The 19297-nt window shown below is 42.7% G+C and overlaps 1 protein-coding gene across 7 annotated transcripts in view; it reads right to left on the reverse strand.

Annotated features, from left to right (window-relative positions):
- The window catches only part of CCDC141 (coiled-coil domain containing 141), a 110294-nt gene that overhangs the window by 752 nt on the left and 90245 nt on the right, over positions 1-19297 (reverse strand). For 2 of the 7 annotated variants that reach the window (XM_083405295.1, XM_083405296.1), the window contains exons 24-26: positions 19095-19248; positions 18359-18554; positions 13668-15255 (exon numbers count right to left, since the gene is read on the reverse strand). In XM_083405295.1, coding sequence (XP_083261421.1) covers positions 14994-15255; positions 18359-18554; positions 19095-19248 — 612 coding nt within the window. In that variant the 3' untranslated portion in view covers positions 13668-14993. Of the gene's footprint in view, positions 1-28; positions 1625-2730; positions 2888-2976; positions 3107-3205; positions 3361-13667; positions 16249-16353; positions 19249-19297 lie in introns of those variants that run through there. The other 5 variants (XM_083405294.1, XM_083405290.1, XM_083405292.1 and 2 more) reach the window with 5 other exon arrangements.

Here is a 19297-nt window from a genome sequence, read left to right on the forward strand (position 1 = left end):
TAACAAACATGGTCTTATCATCTATTACCATGTGATAAGTGTAACAGCCTTCAAATTGTGAAGCTTCAAATTGCGTACACTCGCATGACGAAGTCATCCCAGTGATATACAGCCACATTCAAACATTCAAGCAAGGATATGATACTATTGTGTTGTGAATTTCACCACCCTGGCAGCCAGTGAAAGGGGTGAGGGAACTCCCAACATAATGATGAGAGCGTTATGAAGTAAAGGGGGGAGAACTCATTATAGAGGTGCCATTTTGTGTGTGTGTGTCACTCACGTGTGTTTCATCCTGAGCATCATTGACATTTCTTTTAAAAAGCTCAATATAAAGAGCAGGATAGGGACTCCGTTGTCAGAGAGATGCTTTGAGTTAATTGCTCTGATGTGCCAGTCTGGCGTGTTTGGAATAATAGTGGGTAAGCCAGCTTTCATATTGGTACAGCTTCCAAGTCTGGCTGCAATGCTAAATGTCCACTCAGAACAAAAGTAAAGCACTCCCCCCCCCCCCATTTGACTTTTTCCTATGAAAATTGGGTGAAGAAATAAAAGTTATCTTTGTACACCAGACTAGTTTCTACACACCCTCACACATCCCTCTCTATCCCCCGCCCAGGTAACTAAGAGGCAAGATCAGAGTTCAAGGACATATTCCAGCTAGGCAAAAACACTTGAGGAGGATGTGGAGCAAGACTGGGGGAGGGGCGTGTTCCAAGGACCTGGAGGGCGACATTTATCTTGTATTTTTATGCTGTGAACTGCTCTGAGATCTATGGATGAAGAGTGACATAGAAATTTAGTTCATAAAATAAACATTTGTCCCCAAGGCCTGAGGATCCCCACCCCTGTTGTAAGGGATACTGCTTGTGTACCTTTGGAGTGCAGACGGTTTCACTGGTGGTCTGAAAACACTGCTGTCCCAGGAAAATTACCTGGGTGGATGCAATTGGGCCAGCCCAATTTCCTCTCTGCTATGAAACTGTCTTAAAGTTGATGGATGAATACAATAGGACTGCAGCTTTAAACACATTTAACTTGTGTGCATTCAGCTTTACGCATATGACCCAAAATTTAAAAAGGGGAGCATGGTTCGGGTCGGGCCAGCCATTGAACCCAATTGGTTTTGACCAAACACAATTTGGGCTTTGAGTTTGATCCCTGGAACTTAATCACTGCATAAGTTGTGGACTTACTGTAGACAATAATATGATCATGTAGTGCCACTCCAACCTGAACCTTTTGGAAAGAGAAAGTAATAAATTTAAAAACTTTGAATATGCCCTCACTGGGCCCAAAGAAAGGTTCACAGGAGTTGATGATGATCAAAAGTCTTTACAATCACGTAAAATAAAACTTCTGGGTATACTGAACACAAGAGATGACCACGCAACCTGTGCCACCTGCTGTGTGATAATTCTAAAACCATTTTGGGAAACATTACGAAGAGCTTTCTGGGGAGGCCATTTCTGAATATTCTCATGATTCTGAAACTAACATCTTGTACTGTATTTCTCCATTAATGTTTGTTGCTTGAATGACTCAGGCTACATCTTCCACCTCTTCTGCTTGCAGTCTTGATGGAACTTTGGGGTGGTGATTAAAGGACAGCTGTATGGTTTTTCTGTAGTCAAAAGAAGGAAGTCCAGTTTTCTAGTGCAACCAGGATAGCTGGAGATCACAACCAACCATTACCACCAGGGCTTAAGTTGTTTCCAGGCTCACTAGAGTTCAACCACTCTTTGAACAACAGGGCTGTGGTTCTGGAATGCATGAAGTCATATTTAAAAGTGCCACCACTGGGCAACTTCAGTCTGTCTCCACATTCTTGGATTAAAGAGGAGGTTTTTCAGGACACATGGCATAGTTCACAGGCAGGTTTAAGCCCCGACACCACTATTTTTAGACACTAAGTGCTGATTATCACTTCCTCTATGTGGGGCATTCCAGCCATGTGCCATACAAAGAAAAAACCACGCCAAACTTTATCAGCTAGTATTACTGGTGCTTCATGAATGTTAATAATCACCAAATAGCCACTTCCCCAAAGTGCTGTGGAAGTATGTGGTAAACCATGGTGGGAGAATCGCATGACTAGATTTTCACAAATGCTAAGTTAGCTGGCTGCCTTAATGAAAAGTTTTGAGTTGGTCAGAGGCAAAATCTGCAACAATGCTTGAAAATCCACACATTCTTATTGACCAGAAATCTGATTCATTAAATGACACCAACACAATTCTCAATATTTCTCTCTCCTGCCAGAGGGGGTCAAAGGCTATATATATCCCTGTTGCCCATCTTGATTTCTGAGATAACCTTAGTGCGCGCACACACACATTCAAAAATGTTGTTAGGAAATAATTGTTGGGATCTGAAGAGGGCTGACGCACTTATGTGCAAGCCCATGAGGGAACGGCTGGTTTCCCTTTTCACCTACAGTCCTTTGCTCCAGTACTTAAAAGGGACCCTCTGCCTTTAGGTGTAGCTTTTCATGGGGACGTGTTAGTGTGCGTGGAATAGTTTGGGACAACTGGGGTGCACACAGCACGTAAGACACTGCACACAAGACCCTGCACACTCCCCTTTGGCGCTTTTTTGTGTGGCATTTCCTTTGATTGTTCAAAATGGCACAGTGCTAAAGGGAGAGAGCGGTATGAAATATCTGTAAATGAAATGCTCAGATAGCTGCCACAGGACTTTACAAGGTAAGAAAACACAAATTGAAGTTACCTCACGGAACAGTTTTTAGTTTGCCTTTGACCTCTCAAGCAACGTGAATCCTGACCTTGCAATGCTTCAGGTGCATCAGCCTTCACTTTTCCTGATGAATAGCAGCTCTCCTGCTTTGATTTAGTCTCAGTTGCACTAGGAACATTTTTATTCTCCTCTGAAACAAAATGGGGATGTCAAGCCAGAGTTGGGAGCAAGGTCTTCATTTATTATACTAACGTGACCCAATAATGTGTGCCAAGTTACCTATTACTCTTACGAAAGCCGAGCAAGAGGCCTCCCCGACTTCATTAGTGGCAATGCAGAGATATTTCCCAGAGTCAGCAAGGACTGCCTTTCTTTTTAAAAGGTAATAGGTGTCTCCTAATTTCTCAGTCTGCAAAACAATGAAATACAGATAGAGGGAGATTAGCTGTGTGAAGCCAGACATGCGATGTTCTTCCCAAAGGAGCATTTACAAAACACTGTGACATACACTCGTTCCTCTGGCTGCCACCCTGACGCCATCTTTTGTCCAAATGACATTTGGCCTCGGTCTTCCAGATATTGTACAGTGCAGGTTTAAATCATCTCCTTCTTGAAGAGTAGCATGTCTAAATTTTTTAATGAAGCTTGGCTGCACTCCTTGTACTAGGAAAAGAAAAAAAAGAGAAGGGGTATATTGCTTTTTTTTAAAAGGCAAAATGCTGCTGCTGAGATTGAAGTAAATGACTTCCCACAGCAAAGATTCCTTAATGGTTGAATTAGCTCCCTTTGGGTATCGCGATATACAGTAGTACCTCTGGTTGCGAACTTAATTCGTTCCGGAGGTCCGTTCTTAACCTGAGGTACCACTTTAGATAATGGGGCCTTTTGCTGCCACTACACCACCGCAGCGCCATTTCTGTACTCATCCTGAGGTAAAGTTCTTAACCTGAGGTACTACTTCCGGGTTAATGGAGTCTGTAACCCGAAGTGTTTGTAACCTGAGGTGTTTGTAACCCGAGGTACCACTGTAGTGAGCATGAGAGAAAGTTTTCATACTGTGTACAGGATGTAAATTGTTGGAGGTAAGTAAGCATATTTGTGTGGTGGGCAGGAGGGGTGTTAATAACCAGCAGCACACTTGGTATAGCAACTGTGATCTGCCATGTGTTTGGGGACGTGCAAGAAAAATGAAAAATGAATGAAGTGGGGGCAGGCAGGGAGGAGAGAAATCCCTTCTGTGCTATTCCCCTGCTAACCAACTCCTGCATTTGATCTCTTAACATGTTTAGAAGACACACCAGGAAAATTAAGCCCCCTTTTTGCTGCCTTCCTGCAGTGCTGTGTCTACAGGCAGTGAGGCTATGGAGAAATAAAATGCCCTCTGCTTGATGATTTATGGCACGATAAAAAAAAAAAATCTGTATCCTTTAGTTACCTAAGCTATGTATTCCTTCTGTATCATTTGGATCATTTGGGATCAAACGGCTGAGTGCAAGGGGGCAGAGGCCTCAAAAGAGATCAGCGTCAAAGCTTTGCTAGTAGCTTGAAGCAGACTGGCAGAAACAGAATGTAGGGTTGAAAGAGGAAAGCTTCATGTGTTGCGCAACATGGAATGACGGCTGTCAATCACCCCTATGCAGGGGTGCCAACTTGAATAAAACATTGTGGGGGCCCAGGGAAGCCTCACCTCGCATAATCGATCACATGACATGGTGCACACACACCATTTGAATGGCAATGCCCATCACCTTTGCGCCCCCTCAAAATATTTTACTGTGGGGGCTAATTGGGTCCTATGCCACTATGTTTGTACGTGGCATGTAAAATTATTGTTTGAATGACATATTATTATTAGGCGGACATTATTAGGCAGAATATTTGCTGTATTGTTTTCAGTGTGCTGCTATAATAATAATAATAATAATAATAATAATAATAATAATAAATTATTTATTATTTATACCCCACCCGTTTGGCTGGGTTGCCCAAGGCACTCTGGCCAGGTTCAAACACATATAAAAGCATAATATAACATCAAATATTTAAAAAATTTCCTGATACAGGGTTGCCTTCAAGTGTCTTCTAAAAGTTGTGTAGTTCTTTATCCTCTTGACATCTGATGGGAGGGCATTCCACAGGGCGGGCACCACTGCTGAGAAAGCCCTCTGCCTGATTCCCTGTAACCTCACTTCTAGCAGTGAGGGAGACACCAGAAGGCCCTCGGAGCTGGATCTCAGTGTCCAGGCTGAATGATGGGGGTGAAGATGCTCCTTCAGGTATACAGTTTAAGCAATCCTATCCGGACAAGTAATTTTACAATATGATGATATATATCCGGATATCAGTTACATACTGACACATTCTCATGTCAATGTGTTTTAAAAGTTTTATTTTATTGGCATGTTTTACTGTACAGTTGAACCTCGGTTTTCAAACATAATACATTCCGGAAGACTGTTTGACTTCCAAGGCGCGTTTGAAAACGGAAGCATTTACTTCCGGGTTTTCGGCGTTCGGGTTCTGAAATGTTTGTCAACGGAGACATTCGAGAACCGAGGTTCCACTGTATATGGTTTGATGTTCACCACTTTGAGGATTTTGTTGATTAAGAAGCTGATAAATAGTGTTTAGAAAATCATATTATGAGGACTCTGTACTTCCTAGTTGGGTGGGGGTACAGCTGGGAAATAGTTATCCGTTCTTCGCTCATCCCACTTTAGCACGTATCTGGATTTCAAAGTTGTCCAAAGAAAGAGCAACTCTGACTTGTTGGCAGTAATCCAGTAAGACTGACTGCAAAACAGGTGGCTGCTCACTATGGGGTCTAGTATGCTGAAGTAGTTTCAAACTGCACAAATCTGCCTAGCCGCACTTGTTGATAATACAAATTCAGGCAGTGGATAGGATCCAAAGAACCAGATTCCTAGTTCTGTCGCACTTGAGATTTTTCTGTCAGCCATGCTCTATACTACATGCCTAAGAGCTTTTAAAATGAAGAGAATTTCGAAAGTAGTTTGTGATATGCCACGATGATCAGCCGTTCAAAGTGGGAGGCTAAGTCACAAAATCCCATTGGCCACACACCAGTCCCTGGAAGCTTTTAAAGTAGCAGTTTGCCTTCCCCAAAATGTCTTTGCACTTGTTTACACACATGGACATTATACAGAGTAATCATCATGTGCCAGAAAGCATAAATGTGATAAGCATTCCAGGGGGGCAAGGAAGAAAGGAGCCTGCTTTCATTTTTTTAAATTGAAATTGGCATAGCTTATTTAATTTATTAACTTGATTTGGTCTTTGAGGGACTCGCTGTTAGTGGTCCCCTGTGACTCAGACGCTTGGCTTGTATGAACCAGGGACCACCCTAATGCTGCCAAAGCTATTTCACAAGAAGAAATCAGCATAGGGTTCAAAGGAGCTCCTTTGGCAGTGCTTAACATAGAAGATTACTTCCCATAAAGCTCTGCACCCACAAGTTCATAAAATCATAGAGATGTAGAGTTGGAAAGGGACCCTGAGGGTCATCATTCTAATCTAGCACCCTACAATGCAGGAATCTCAATCTCCACAGCAGATGGCCATTCAACCTTTACTTAGAAACCAAGAAAGGAGAGTCCACCACATTCCAAGGGAGTTGAACAGCTCTTACCTTCAGAAAGCTCTTCCTCATGTTAAGTTGGAATCTCATTTATTGTAGCTTGAAGCCACTGGTTCGAGTCCTACCCTCCGGAGCAAGAGAAAACAAGCTTGCTCCATCCTCCATGTGACAGTTCTTTATATATTTGAAGATGTCTATAATATCTCCTCTCAGTCTCCTCTTTTCCAGGCTAAACACACCCAATTCCCTCAACTATTCCTCACATGTTTCCAGAGACTCAGCTACATTAGTAAAAAAAATAGTGTTTTGAATGTGTTATAAACATACAACACCGGATGGCGCTGGGGAGTATTAAAAAATGATATGTGATTTTCCATAGCGGTTTTGTTGTTGTTGTTATAACAATTTAATTTCTGACTTATTTATAGCATCCCCACCCCCGGTGTGTCAATCCACTCCGGTGTAGTCTGACCAAGGCAAAAAATAGTGGTACTGTGATTTGCCTTGATCAAGACACTATACTTCTGTTTATGCAGCCTAGAATAGCATCTGAATCTGGCTTCTCTAATACCACCTAACTTCAAGTTTCCAAAGATTTACTGGACAGTATTTTCATCTAGATAGCCTGTTTAAGGTGTAAAATTAAAAAATATTATTTACCCTGGACTAAGCAGTAGCACACAAAGGGTTCTCCTGGCTAAGAAACAGTGCAACATGCTTAGAGCCATGTTAGGAAGTCGAGACAGCTTCATAATTTTGAATATTATTTCAGAGAAACACGGAAGCTATGGTTTTTCTACTCTCCTCCCCAAAGCTTGGTAACACATCCATTTTAATAAAATAGATTTTGCTGGTTACAGAGGCTCGGCTGGGATATTATTTTTGCTTGGTAGTATGTAACTATGTAACTGAATAGCTATATAACTGCACTCCCTGGTTGAGCAGGGAATTACAGGGACTTTTAAAAAACTTACCAGTCTCATTGCCCTGAATCAACCCTTATAATAAGTATATTTCAAACATGTATTACAGTGACATCTCTGCCCAGGCTGCAAGAACACAGCTCTTGGCTTTCGCTTTAAAAATTGCTGGCCACTCTTATTCTATTGCATAGTGTTTGTACAGGGTTTTTGCGTCAGTGTCTCGCGGGTAGGCCCTTTATTTATTTAGTTATTTGTTTTTATTGGCATTGTGAGAGAGTGGAGAGTCCATAGCTTGGTTGGTTGCAGTATGGTTTGTTTGTTTGTTTGTTTGTTTGTTTGTATGTGTGCATGGGGTTGCGGTGTGTGTGTGTGTTGTGTCAGATTAGACATATGCAGCACCAGATTTACATATAAGCTAAACAAGCTATAGTTTAGGGCCCCACTGTCTTGCCCCCCCCAAAAAAAATAAAGGGGGGAAAATGGATGCACATTTCCAAAATATAAGATAAAAAACAAATAAAATAAAACCTACATACAGCAACAGTGTTTTGTGTTGTGTAGACTCCTATGATGTAAGTAATGGGCCCCGCCTGCTAGCCTGCTCCCTAAAATATCACTGGTTTGCTCATTTCTATATTTAGGGTGCCTACATTCTGTGGGTAAAAGCCTCAGCGCCTAGGGCTTGCCGATCGAAAGGTCGGCGGTTCGAATCCCCGCGGCGGGGTGCGCTCCCGTTGCTCAGTCCCAGCGCCTGCCAACCTAGCAGTTCGAAAGCACCCCTGGGGGCAAGTAGATAAATAGGGACTGCTTACTAGCGGGAAGGTAAACGCCAGAGCAGCGATGTCACGCTGGCCACGTGACCCGGAAGTGTCTCCGGACAGCGCTGGCCCCCGGCCTCTTGAGTGAGATGGGCGCACAACCCTAGAGTCTGTCAAGACTGGCCCGTACGGGCAGGGCTACCTTTACTTTTACCTTTACATTCTGCATGGACTGGTTGCATGGCAACATGTGCAAATGACTTTAGATAACTATTAGGTCCATAAATTACGATATAGCATATATTCAACACACAAAAACTGCAACAATTTGTTGTTGACAAAGGACAGCTGGACATATAAAGGGCCCCATTACCTTCAGTAGCTTTGGGCCTCATCAAACCTAAATCCGGCCCTGGCCATATGAATTGAAAGTGGATACACTATAGGTATTTTTCCTTGTTTGTTTGTTTGTTTGTTTTTGTATCACAAAAAATAAAAACTTTTTTAAAATTGCTGGCTGCAGAGACGGAAATCAGGCAGGTGATGCCTAGGCAGAACTGGGTGGATTGTAGGGCAAGGATGGTGAGCCTGTGGCTATTGTCCAAATTTCACTGGACTACATTTCCCGCCATCCCCAACCATTGACCGTGCTAGAAGGGACTTATGGGAGTTGGAGTTCAGTAACATTTGGAGGGCCACAGTTTCACCACACCTTCTGTAGAGATGTGACGGAAAGAGCCAAGGCAGATTATTATGTGCCGGGAGAGAACTCAAGCAAATTAGAGTTCATTGAGTTCAGCTTCCAATAAACCCCTTTCAGTTGTACAGAACTCTTTTTATGGAGCTCCTTCCCCAAAGAGGTTTGCCGGGCACCATCTTTGTTTGCTATTCCATGCCAGATGAAAATTCTATTCGTCCAGGGCATCCAAACCCAAATATATATTTTATGACAGAAAACCTTGTGAAGGTTTTGTTTTTACTGCTATTAATTTTTGTGATTATTTGCTTGGCTTTATTGCTTTGTTGCTTGTTTTCATTTGTATTGATTATAAGGGTTTTAATGTCGCCTGCTCTGGGATTCCTGCTGAGTGAGGTAAAAATATCTAAAAGAAATAAACAAGCCTGATAGAACACAGTTTTACCACATTTGATTGGCAAGCCTGTACTTGACTGTCATAGTCCATGGGTTCATTAGGAAGAGATACCCATGAGCATGAAAAAAAAGAGAATATGTTGTATCCTGCTTGCTTGTTAATTGATTTTATTTTCTACCACAACTCCTTTCTCCTCAGAGTATCTGTTAGGCAGTGCCTCTACATCATCAAAATGTGCCCTTTATTTTATTGAATTGGAACATTTCCTGGGATACGAGGAAACATATACCGAATTGCCTTTGCACCTATCACAGCTCTGCTTCTTATACTCCTGGCCAGGTTCCTGGTTATTTATATTGCTTCATACCAGGAAATCCTGACGGCTAATTCTGTCCTGCAGGGAAGGAATAGGCACCATCTTCTTTCTGAGCTGAGGAGGGATTTTAAAGAAGCCCGGTAAAGTGAAGCATCCCTGGAGGATTTCATAGGAAAAACATAAGAATTTGTCTCATGCCAAACCACCAGGTCCATCTATCTCTCAGTACTGCATACCCTCTAACATTTATCTAATGAGATTGGGACATCCTATTCCATACCTTCCAACATTTTTCTGATGAAAACAGGGACATCCTAAGGAAAAAATGGGACATTCTGGGATCAAATCAGAAACTGGAACGGCTTCTGTGAATCCCTCAAAGACTTCTGGGCCCTGCAGTTTCTTAAGGGTTGCTGGGAATTGTAATTTTGTGAGGAGTAAGCTACAGTGCCCAGAATTCTTTGAGGGAAAGCATGTGCTTTAAAGTATGTAGGCAGCCCCAGTTGGGTTAATGTCTTAGACCAAGAATAGGGGAACTTTTCAGCCTGAAGGGATAAGTCCTTGTCCCCACGAGTCCTGCAGGCCAAGCTTGACAGCTGAGTGCTGTCTTGTCTATGGCAGATCCATTCCTTGATCTAGACCAGGATTCCAGAATGTTCTGAGCTTAAGTAAACATTGACTAGTCCACCTCAGGGCCTACAGAGTATTGTTATGAGTTTTTGGGTACCAGACTCCCCTAAATTCCTGGGTGCAGTAAGGGTTCAAATTTAATCAGGGCACATGTTAAAATACAAGCCCAGGGCAGTTTTCTGACCAAAAAATAGCCTGGGGTAATGGGCCATTAGGAGGACAAAATAGAAGTGACAAGCCATTAGGAATGCCAAATAGAGGGGCTTGGTGCCCGATGGCAAACAGGAGAGGTCTCCCTCAGCTTTTTACTTTAAACTCTCCTTTTAAGAATTGAATTTGCTGTGACATGATCTAAGGGGGGAAAGTGGCAGGCTGTTAAAGTCGCAAAGCTAGAGAGAGGGTCAGAGCAGAATATCTGGTGATTGTTTTGAATCCAAAGCTGTGACTCTGGGAGAAGCAAGACCTTCTTGCTGTGTTGATCCTGTGAACCCCTCCACTGTAGTCTCGGGTTGCATATAGGTGTAATTAAACCATGTATCCTAAAGACACCACAGTCTCTACTGTGCCTCATTTCCGAAAGGAAGCACAGAGCCCGGAACCCCTGGCATCTCTCACCGCTTGGGGTGGCATGCAACAGTATCCTGGAAAGGAGAAAACCAGTCTGTAGTAACTGTGGGCACAAACAAGGACTCTAAAATTAACCTCTGTGTCTAACAAGCATAGCCTCAGTCCAGGTTCTTATTTCTAAGACTCCCAGGCCTCTTGAGCAAAACAGGTGCACTCGCGCCTCAGTCACCAGGCCTCTGAAGCGTGTTTCTGAATGACTTCAATTGAAACCACTTGGAAACACACTTCAGAGTAAAGGCCATGTCTTAGCCTACCTGTCATTATATTAGGGGTGGGTCAGGTGGGTGTGGTTTGGGGTTTCCAAATGGAATATTCAGTGCCGTGGGTATTTAAGTGCCATACTGTCAAAATCTCATTAGTCCTATTTAACCTGCTCAGGGTAATAGGAGTCCTTTTTGTGCTGTTAGGGCCTGTTATTTACACCCTGTTGACTAGGCCTGAAGGGAGGTGGTGTCAGGGGTGCCAATGTGAATAAAATATGGGGGGGGGGAGGCAGGTCAGCTTCACCTTACATAATCGATCACATGACACGGTGCCTGCACACCATTTGAATGGCAATGCCCATCAACTTTGCCCTCACTGGCCTCCTTAAATATTTTATGGGGGGCTAGGACCCCTCGGCCTCTTGGAGTTGGACTCCTATGGTTGTGTGTTGTTGTCAGAATGTTGGGCTTGGGTCTGAGAGACCAGGTTCAAATCCCTGGTTATAACTGAAGCTCACTGGATGACATTGGGCCAACCAGTTTCTCAACCTAACCTACCTCACAGGATGTTGTGAGGATACAACAGGGAGGGAGACAACCATGTTTGCCAGCTTGAGGAAAGATGAGATCTAAACGGAATAGTACATATTTTATTTTACTGAAGTTCCCTTGGGTCGCCAATAATTTCAACCGGTAAAGCTTTTCCCAGCATAGAGATCCAATGTTAAGGTTTCTTTCGCAATTTGTTTATGGCCGTTTGTTCATGCATTTTAGAAAGAGCTTAAGTCACAATTAGGAATGAAAGCAGAGTTGAGTTGTCACACTACCCTTCCAGACAGCATTTAACTTTAAGCCATTTTGTTCCATGTAACTGCTGTGCGGCAGGCAAAAGTTAAACAGGTGTCGCTTTCCTAGCCAAGCCATGAACGTACAAGGCGAAAGCAGCACCTGTCTGGCAGCTGCGAAAGACCCCTGAACTCTTGCTGGTGGAAAGTGCTTTTAGGAGAGAGAGAAACGGGTGGACTCCAACTCCAACACTCTGTTTATAAAAGCTTGAGTACAAATATTGACTCTTTAACTCCACAAACTTTCTCAAAATAATTTAGACACACTATGCAAATAGCCTTAAGGAAAAGGAGCTCCCCGCAGAAGGATGTTTGTCCCCATTACTTTGTAGGGAAAAGAGTTTTTGTTATGTACCAGGAAAGGAGTCTCCAATCAAGGAAGCATCTAATAATAGATCTGCATAGCCATATGCAGGCCTGCAACAGCATTGGCAGAAAGATGGATGGAAGCACATTTTATGCAGAGGCAGATCTGACTGCTAGACAAAGGAAGGGAGAGTAACATTGCCACAAGTAAACTCCAATTCCGCTTCTATGAAACACCTCCTCCTCTCTCTCTTCACATAGCCAAGAAATAACTGAAGGAGTGAGAACTTTTTGCTCTTTGCACTTAGAGCCAGTTCACATATGAATGCACATTGCTTGCACCAGATGTGTGAACTGACTCCACTGAAAAGGATTGCATTTCAGGAGAGGCATGATATGAAATACATGTGTTGTGTTAGAACTGTGGTGGTTCACTCACATGCGCTCGTCTTCGACTGCTGATGCAGCTATCGTCAACGCATGTGTGAAGCAGCTGTGTTATCTGAGACAGCATGTGAAACTATTGCCAGCGATTTTTGGAACACAACTTTCCCCCTACTTTGTTACCACCTGTGCAGTATTCCGAAAGGAGCTGCAAGGAGAATTTCGTTGCAGTGTGATTCATGTATAAGGGTGGATGTAAAGGAAGATCCATTGACCTTGAAATGTGAAGTGGCAGTTATGGCCTCCTCCTGGCCGTTGGAAATTTGAATTTCCCCACCCACCAATCAACCAATTGTGGGTGAGTCCGGAGACAGAGCTTCAGGGGTCGGAACTGACTGGGACTCCATCAGGAGTCTTCAATCAGGTCCCTTCCCCCAAGATATATTCAGGTCCGCCTCCAAATTCTGTTGCCAGTCAAGAGTTTTATCTCCCACCCTTGTTAGTGTGGTTTGCTGTATGACCTTGCTACGGATGTTTCAACCGCTGAATTCAGGGCCAGGGAGGAATTTCTCCTCCAAACAGATTGGGCCTGCCTACCTCATAGCAATCATCACAACTTTTGTTGACTAAGGCATTGGATAGGATCCTGAGTCAACAGCGGAGGAGAGGGTTATAAAAGTCTCTGCCTTCCCTCTCCAAGGAAATGGGGTATCCCATTAAAGGAATCCTGGGGGAGGTGCTTCTGTTTGTGGACCCAGACAGGGGCTGAGGGCCACAACATTCAACAAATTGGTGGTCCCGAGGAGTTGCTTCTATTTGATGCATGCTTTAGGGCAACCCTATCTCAGGAACCGACCCCCAATCAGGAGACTGGATGATTCAGGATACCCAGGGCCTAAGCCAAAACCTACTTACATCTGTAATCAATAAAAGTTGTGGCGTGTTTTGATCCAAGAACATTATACTGTGGTAATTCTGCTTATGCATGTCTGCTGCCATGGCTCCTTGGAGGCAGGCTTACTGCGCCTGTGCCCACAAGTGTAGCACATCATCTGCCCAATATATTCTTTTCATAGAACGATGATAAGTTGTTGTCTTGGATCAACTGGCCTCCCTCCCCTGCTTTCTTTGCCTCAAGGACAGGGCTGCCTAGAAGACTGATCTCCTTTCAGTTTTACATGTCTCTAATAAATCTGCAGCCAGTTGGCTAAAACTCCTCTTCCCTCCATCTTCATACCCCCTCCCTCCCTGCCATTTGTAATAGATATTCTTTCCACAGCACACTGTGCACTTGAAGATTTATTTTCATATTGTAATTTTCTTTTAAGAGATTGGATTTCTTTAAAAAAAATTAATTTCCCTCAAAGCAGTCATTATAAGAAAGAAGAAAGTTATTCTCCAAGAAAAAAAGTTACACTAATATTTATCAACCATTTTTTTAAACCACATAGATACCATATATGCATGTCTCCTCTTCCTAGGAAACGGAAGGAATTAACGATGATCAACTTGTCATTTGAATTTGGTGAAAATGTACAGGTGAGCTCTCCCTTTAAATAGCATCATTTTCCCCCTTACCTTTATCAAAACTGGCAATATATTATTCTATGAATCAAAGATATTACATCCTTCAAGGCAAGAAATTCTAATAATACAATGTTGCTCTGGCTCCCACATTTAAAAATAAAAGAAATGCAATTCCCAAGCAAATCCCTTCTAAGACTCTTAGCTTGCTTTAAAAAGTATTACTCCTTCCTTATTACTTTAGCAAGGGCGTACTCATTAACATTTTATTTGCTTTATATTTTATCATGTTTTAAACTACACGTCACCCACAAACATTTCTCCTCCTTTTAAACATCGTTCTGAATTTCTTGTTCTATTTGAAAACATTCAAGAGTGAATTAAAATGATAAATGCATCAACTATTTTCGTATCTTCTCACTTTGACAAGTTGACACGCAATCTGAAACTGGCAAAACCTAGCATTGTGCATTGTCTTAAGTGTCTGAGCTGCAAGTCAGAAAATCCCCTTTTCAAAAGCTTCTACGTAGGCCTTAAGCAAACCACTATTCTTCCAGGCTCACCCAGGACCGCTTGCAACATGGGGATAACAATACAACAATACCATCCTACCTTGCAGAGCTGTTGCACAGATTGAGACAATGGGAGTAAAGCCCTTTGAATTATGCTACAAATAATCTAAGTGCATGAAACCTTGGTGCATTTTCATTAAAGCATTCACAGTATGATTATTTTTAAAAAACAAAACAAAACAGGAGATAAATTGAAGTGGATGCCTGCAATCCAATCGTAACCCATAAATAATACATTTATTTTTTATTGCTTGTGTTTAGTTCTAAAGCACACAAAAAAACCTACTAGGTGTCTTTACAAATCTCTTTTTCCCCCCACCCCCAAGTAACATTGATATAGTAATGAATGAATAACGACAACCAGTGTAGCTGTGATATTAATATCAGAAGCACTGTATTCAGAGTGACTCATAACCAAAGGGGGTGAAAGGGATGTGAGGTGCAGCGAAAGGCGGCTGTTTGCTGTCATCTCCAAGTGTGAAAGTTAAAGTCCCGTGATGCTGGTGTGTTGCTGTGCTAAGTGAACAGCCAGTACGCAAGTGAAACAACCAAGTAGAGGGCACAGATGATTATCCAGTCTATTCTTTTTATAGGTGGCTTGTTACCTTGCACATGGAGAATGGCACTTGAGGAGACCGTGCCACTAGAATTTTTAGCCCGGACCACATAGAGGCCAGCGTCTGTGTCACACACCTTCTCAATGAACAAAGCATACTTTGTGTCCTTGTGTGAGATTTTTAAGTGCTCATCTCCAGTCACTTTCTGGCCCTTCTTGTACCTGAAGCAGAGAGTCAGTTTTCAAGTCAGGTTAACATGAATGTTTGTCGAAGCAAAACAATCTGTCACGTCAAACAAGCTCTTACAGACCTATGACAGGAAGTTGGCGGTAAGGGGCAAATCGCTAACATTAGTTCCCTGCCTCCTGGTGTCTTTTATTAAAAAGAGGACTGGGTTTGCAACTATTTAGGGCAAGTTCTTGTGGTTAAAAAAAAGGGGGGGGGAAAGGTTTAATTAGCAGGAAAAAGGTTAAATAAAGCCTGGGATCTTGAAGTATGTGTTCTTAAAGGGGAGCTTCTTGTGACATTTTGTTTGGCTCCATAAAGGCAAGAGCCCCTGTTTCATTTATATTTGGGAGCATTTATTTGACCCAAAGGAAACTGTCCTGCTGAATTGACTGGGGTTTATTCTGTAAGTGAGAGAAACATCAGAACAGGGGATTATTATTTTTTTGTTTTGCTTTTCATTGGGGAACATGCCCCAAAATAAAGTTTGGCAATGTTCTGTGTCTATTTTGTGTTACTAGAAAACTGTTACTGTCCCCGTGTCATGGCTAGGTATGTGCCTCATTCCACGACTAATACCATCCTGTGACTTTGAGTGGGGAAATAGGCTATGAGAGGGAGAACTGTCACTGCAAAAACACCCAAGAATGGGTGGACATTGGTACGTTAAGAAGTAGCTATGCCAAGAATTGTAGGAGGCAATTTATGTAGTCCCAGCAAAATCTATGAATTTCCTATCCCCTGGCTGACCTCTTATTTACCAAGAGCAGCCTATCATTTAAAGTTGACTTGGTGGAGGGGGGCACCGACTGCCCCATCTTTTCCACCACACATTTTTGGGAACCACTCAATAGGAAATGAATAAATGGCACTGCAGATCAGCTAATTACTTCTGCCCCCATTGCCTTCCAACATCTTCTCTTGTGTTTACATATTACCTTAGGTCGATTAGTGTTGTGTATATATAGCAGGCATAGGCAAACTCGGCCCTCCAGATGTTTTGGGACTACAACTCCCATCATCCCTAGCTAACAGGCCAGTGGTCAAGGATGATGGAAGTCGTAGTCCCAAAACATCTGAAGGGCCGAGTCTACCTATGCCTAATATATAGTACAGTGGTACCTCAGGTTAAGAACTTAATTCGTTCTGGAGGTCCGTTCTTAACCTGAAACTGTTCTTAACCTGAGGTACCACTTTAGCTAATGGGGCCTCCCACTGCCACCGTGTAATTTCTGTTCTTATCCTGAAGCAAAGTTCTTAACCCGAGGTACTATTTCTGGGTTAGCGGAGTCTGTAACCTGAAGCATCCGTAACCTGAGGTATCACTGTATTCCTTTCTTCTTTTTTGGCAAAAAGCATATTTTGTTGCCATCAATATTAGAGCATCATAACATCCGTGCTTAGTTCCTATTGTGAAAATTCCCTCCTGGACTTATTTTTAATCATCTTTCTGTTGTAAAAAATTATTTTGTTCAAAAGCTGAACAAGCTGCAGTAACATTTTTGTATTAAATAAAATGGTGTAAGTATTAAGGTCTGCTGAAAGGTGGCAGCAGGTTTCCCAAAGGAAAGAAGATTAGGGTATTTTAAAAGCAAAAATAATTTAAGAATTGGTTAGTGACAACACAGAGATAGGTTTTAGCTGTTCCATTTGCTTCTCAACTGCATTCTGATAATAATTCCGTTCAACATGGGTTAGTTTCTGGTTTCAAAGATGTTATATGCACACACATAAAAATGTTGCCTCTCTACAATTCTGCTTTCTTTTCATGTGGAGTGCAGGTAAACTAAAGTAGCTGCAAGAGCAAGAGGCAAGGAATAAAGGATAGAGGAAAGGAAATAAGTGACAATGGAGATGATCTTAGAAACAATCTACATTTTACTTAGCTAACTAAATGTGGATTTGCCGCAAAATATATGTGGGGAAATGTCTTACTAAGATTCAGCTCGTCCTATCTTACTAATGAACCCAAGAAGCTCCATTTAAAGATGAAAACAAGTAGAAATTCCTCTTCTGCACATTCTCTTCCCTCTCTGATTTCATTACCATGAGTCTTTTATTACCTTTTATACTGGATTTGTCCCCCCAAAACTTGTCATCAGCTCTGTATCATTCCAGAGCAAGAATCAGCAAAATAAAAGCTGTTGGCCCATATCCCGTTTTCCAAGGCCCTCCTGCTGGAAATGCATTTTCTTTCTAAGTTGGCCTGTGGAAGAATTGCCACAGAGCTGCAGTGTGGTCATGGGTTGTGATGTCTGGGACAAACGCGTTGTTGGCTGGATGCAGACGAAGGACCTTTGAGCTGCTTGAATCATAGCTTTGGCATGGCTGCCTTGGAATATCTTGAGCAAGACAGTGGCCTCAATCCAGAAGATTGAGTGACCACCTCTGAACTTTCACTGGGCTTTGGGGCTGTCCCTCTTACTTTCTTTTAGGAATGTAGCAACTTGAACTTGAAACTCAGGGTGTCTGGAGTACTTGTTGTTGAAAACGGGAGAATTTTTTTAAAAAGCAAAAACCCTCAAGGTTGATCACTGCATACTGTGTTGGGGTTCTTTGGCAGGGAGACTATCAGCCCCAGTTTCTCATCTGGCAAAGTGGCAGTGCCCAGTGTTTCGTAGCAGGTTGTGGTGACAAAGTCTTCTTGGGCATGCATAAATAGTAATGTGGTGCAGCGAACCCAGGACAAGGTAAATAATACCCCCATTTTTTCCTCTGCTTTCTGGGTAATATGGACATTGGTCTGTCAATGTAGAGCAATTCACTCATACTCATAAGCTCTTTGAAAAGGAATTTTAATGCACTGTTAGCAACTGGAATGTTTTGTTGGGAAATTGAGATGTTTATCATTTATCTTAATTTTTTTTAATATTTCGGGTGGGGCATGCTTTAATCACTTTGACATTTGAGAGTTATGGTGGCATCAAGGCCTAACATTGCATGCATATTATGACTTTTGAATTGGGCTTTGGCTGGAAATGGAATCATGTGGCGCGATCCAAACAAGTAGCTCTGGTTTTCTAATTGGCGCTCGGTTATATGTGACTCCGTGGGGATTTCTCTATTTATATTTAGGTTTTCTCATTGTAAGCTACCCACCAGGTCAGCGTTGGCTCTGGGAATCCTGTTACTTCTACTTCCAAAGTCACCGGAGAACCTTCCATGACAGTTACATTAGACAGAAGCTTGGAGAAGTTAGGCGCCTGTCCACAAAGGCTGACCATGCTGTTCTTTTCAGATATACTTTTAATCTCTTCTCGGGTGACCATCTGCCTCTGGCAGCTTCTGGTGGTGTCTGATTGAAACAGGAGATCTGAGAATGCGTTGGGTGAAGCATGCAGCCTATCTTGGCTTTTAGTGAAGTTATTTCCGTCATGCAATTGTCCCTGTGCTTCTGTCATGCTTCTGTGGACCTCGTGGCGTTGCAAACGGGTCTCGCACACTTCACTCGTCATGCAATAGGCAGGCTCTGCCTTGAGCATGCATGTGAGGGGGCTGGCCTCAGGCATTTCTGGCGGACTGTGAGCAAAAGGGGACTCTGCTTTGTGTTTTGAGTGGTAGCTTAGGGTAGAGGAAGAAAATCTCCCTGGCTGATCTGACATGTGTTCCTTTCTGTGACCAGGCGTGTCAGCGTAAGCAATGGAGGTTAAAGGATCGCATTCATCCATCATTCTTTTGCCGCCAGCATTTATCTGCATTTGCACGCTATAGGAGCTGACATGCAGGCTATGTGAGCTACAGCAAGGTGGCTCTTCTAGCTCTGTTTCAGAATGCAGAAGGTTGGACTCTGGTGTCTCAGAAAGCGGTGGCAGAGAGATATCATCAGGAGATATACACTCATATTCATCTCCAGAGGGCACTTCTTCTGCCAGCAGCTCGGCCTGAAAGCTATCCTCTTTGGCAGAAGACAAGAGGAGATCTGAGTCTCGTGAAACAGAATCCTCACCAGCTGAGCAGACAACTGAAATATCAGCCAATATCATCTCTTCCTAAGAAAAGAGAGAGAAAAGGAGGGAGGGAGAAAGAGAGCAACTGAAC

This window comes from Podarcis tiliguerta, assembly GCF_965153285.1.
Source record: "Podarcis tiliguerta genome assembly, chromosome: 1".
In the NCBI taxonomy this organism is placed as follows: Eukaryota; Metazoa; Chordata; class Lepidosauria; order Squamata; family Lacertidae; genus Podarcis; species Podarcis tiliguerta.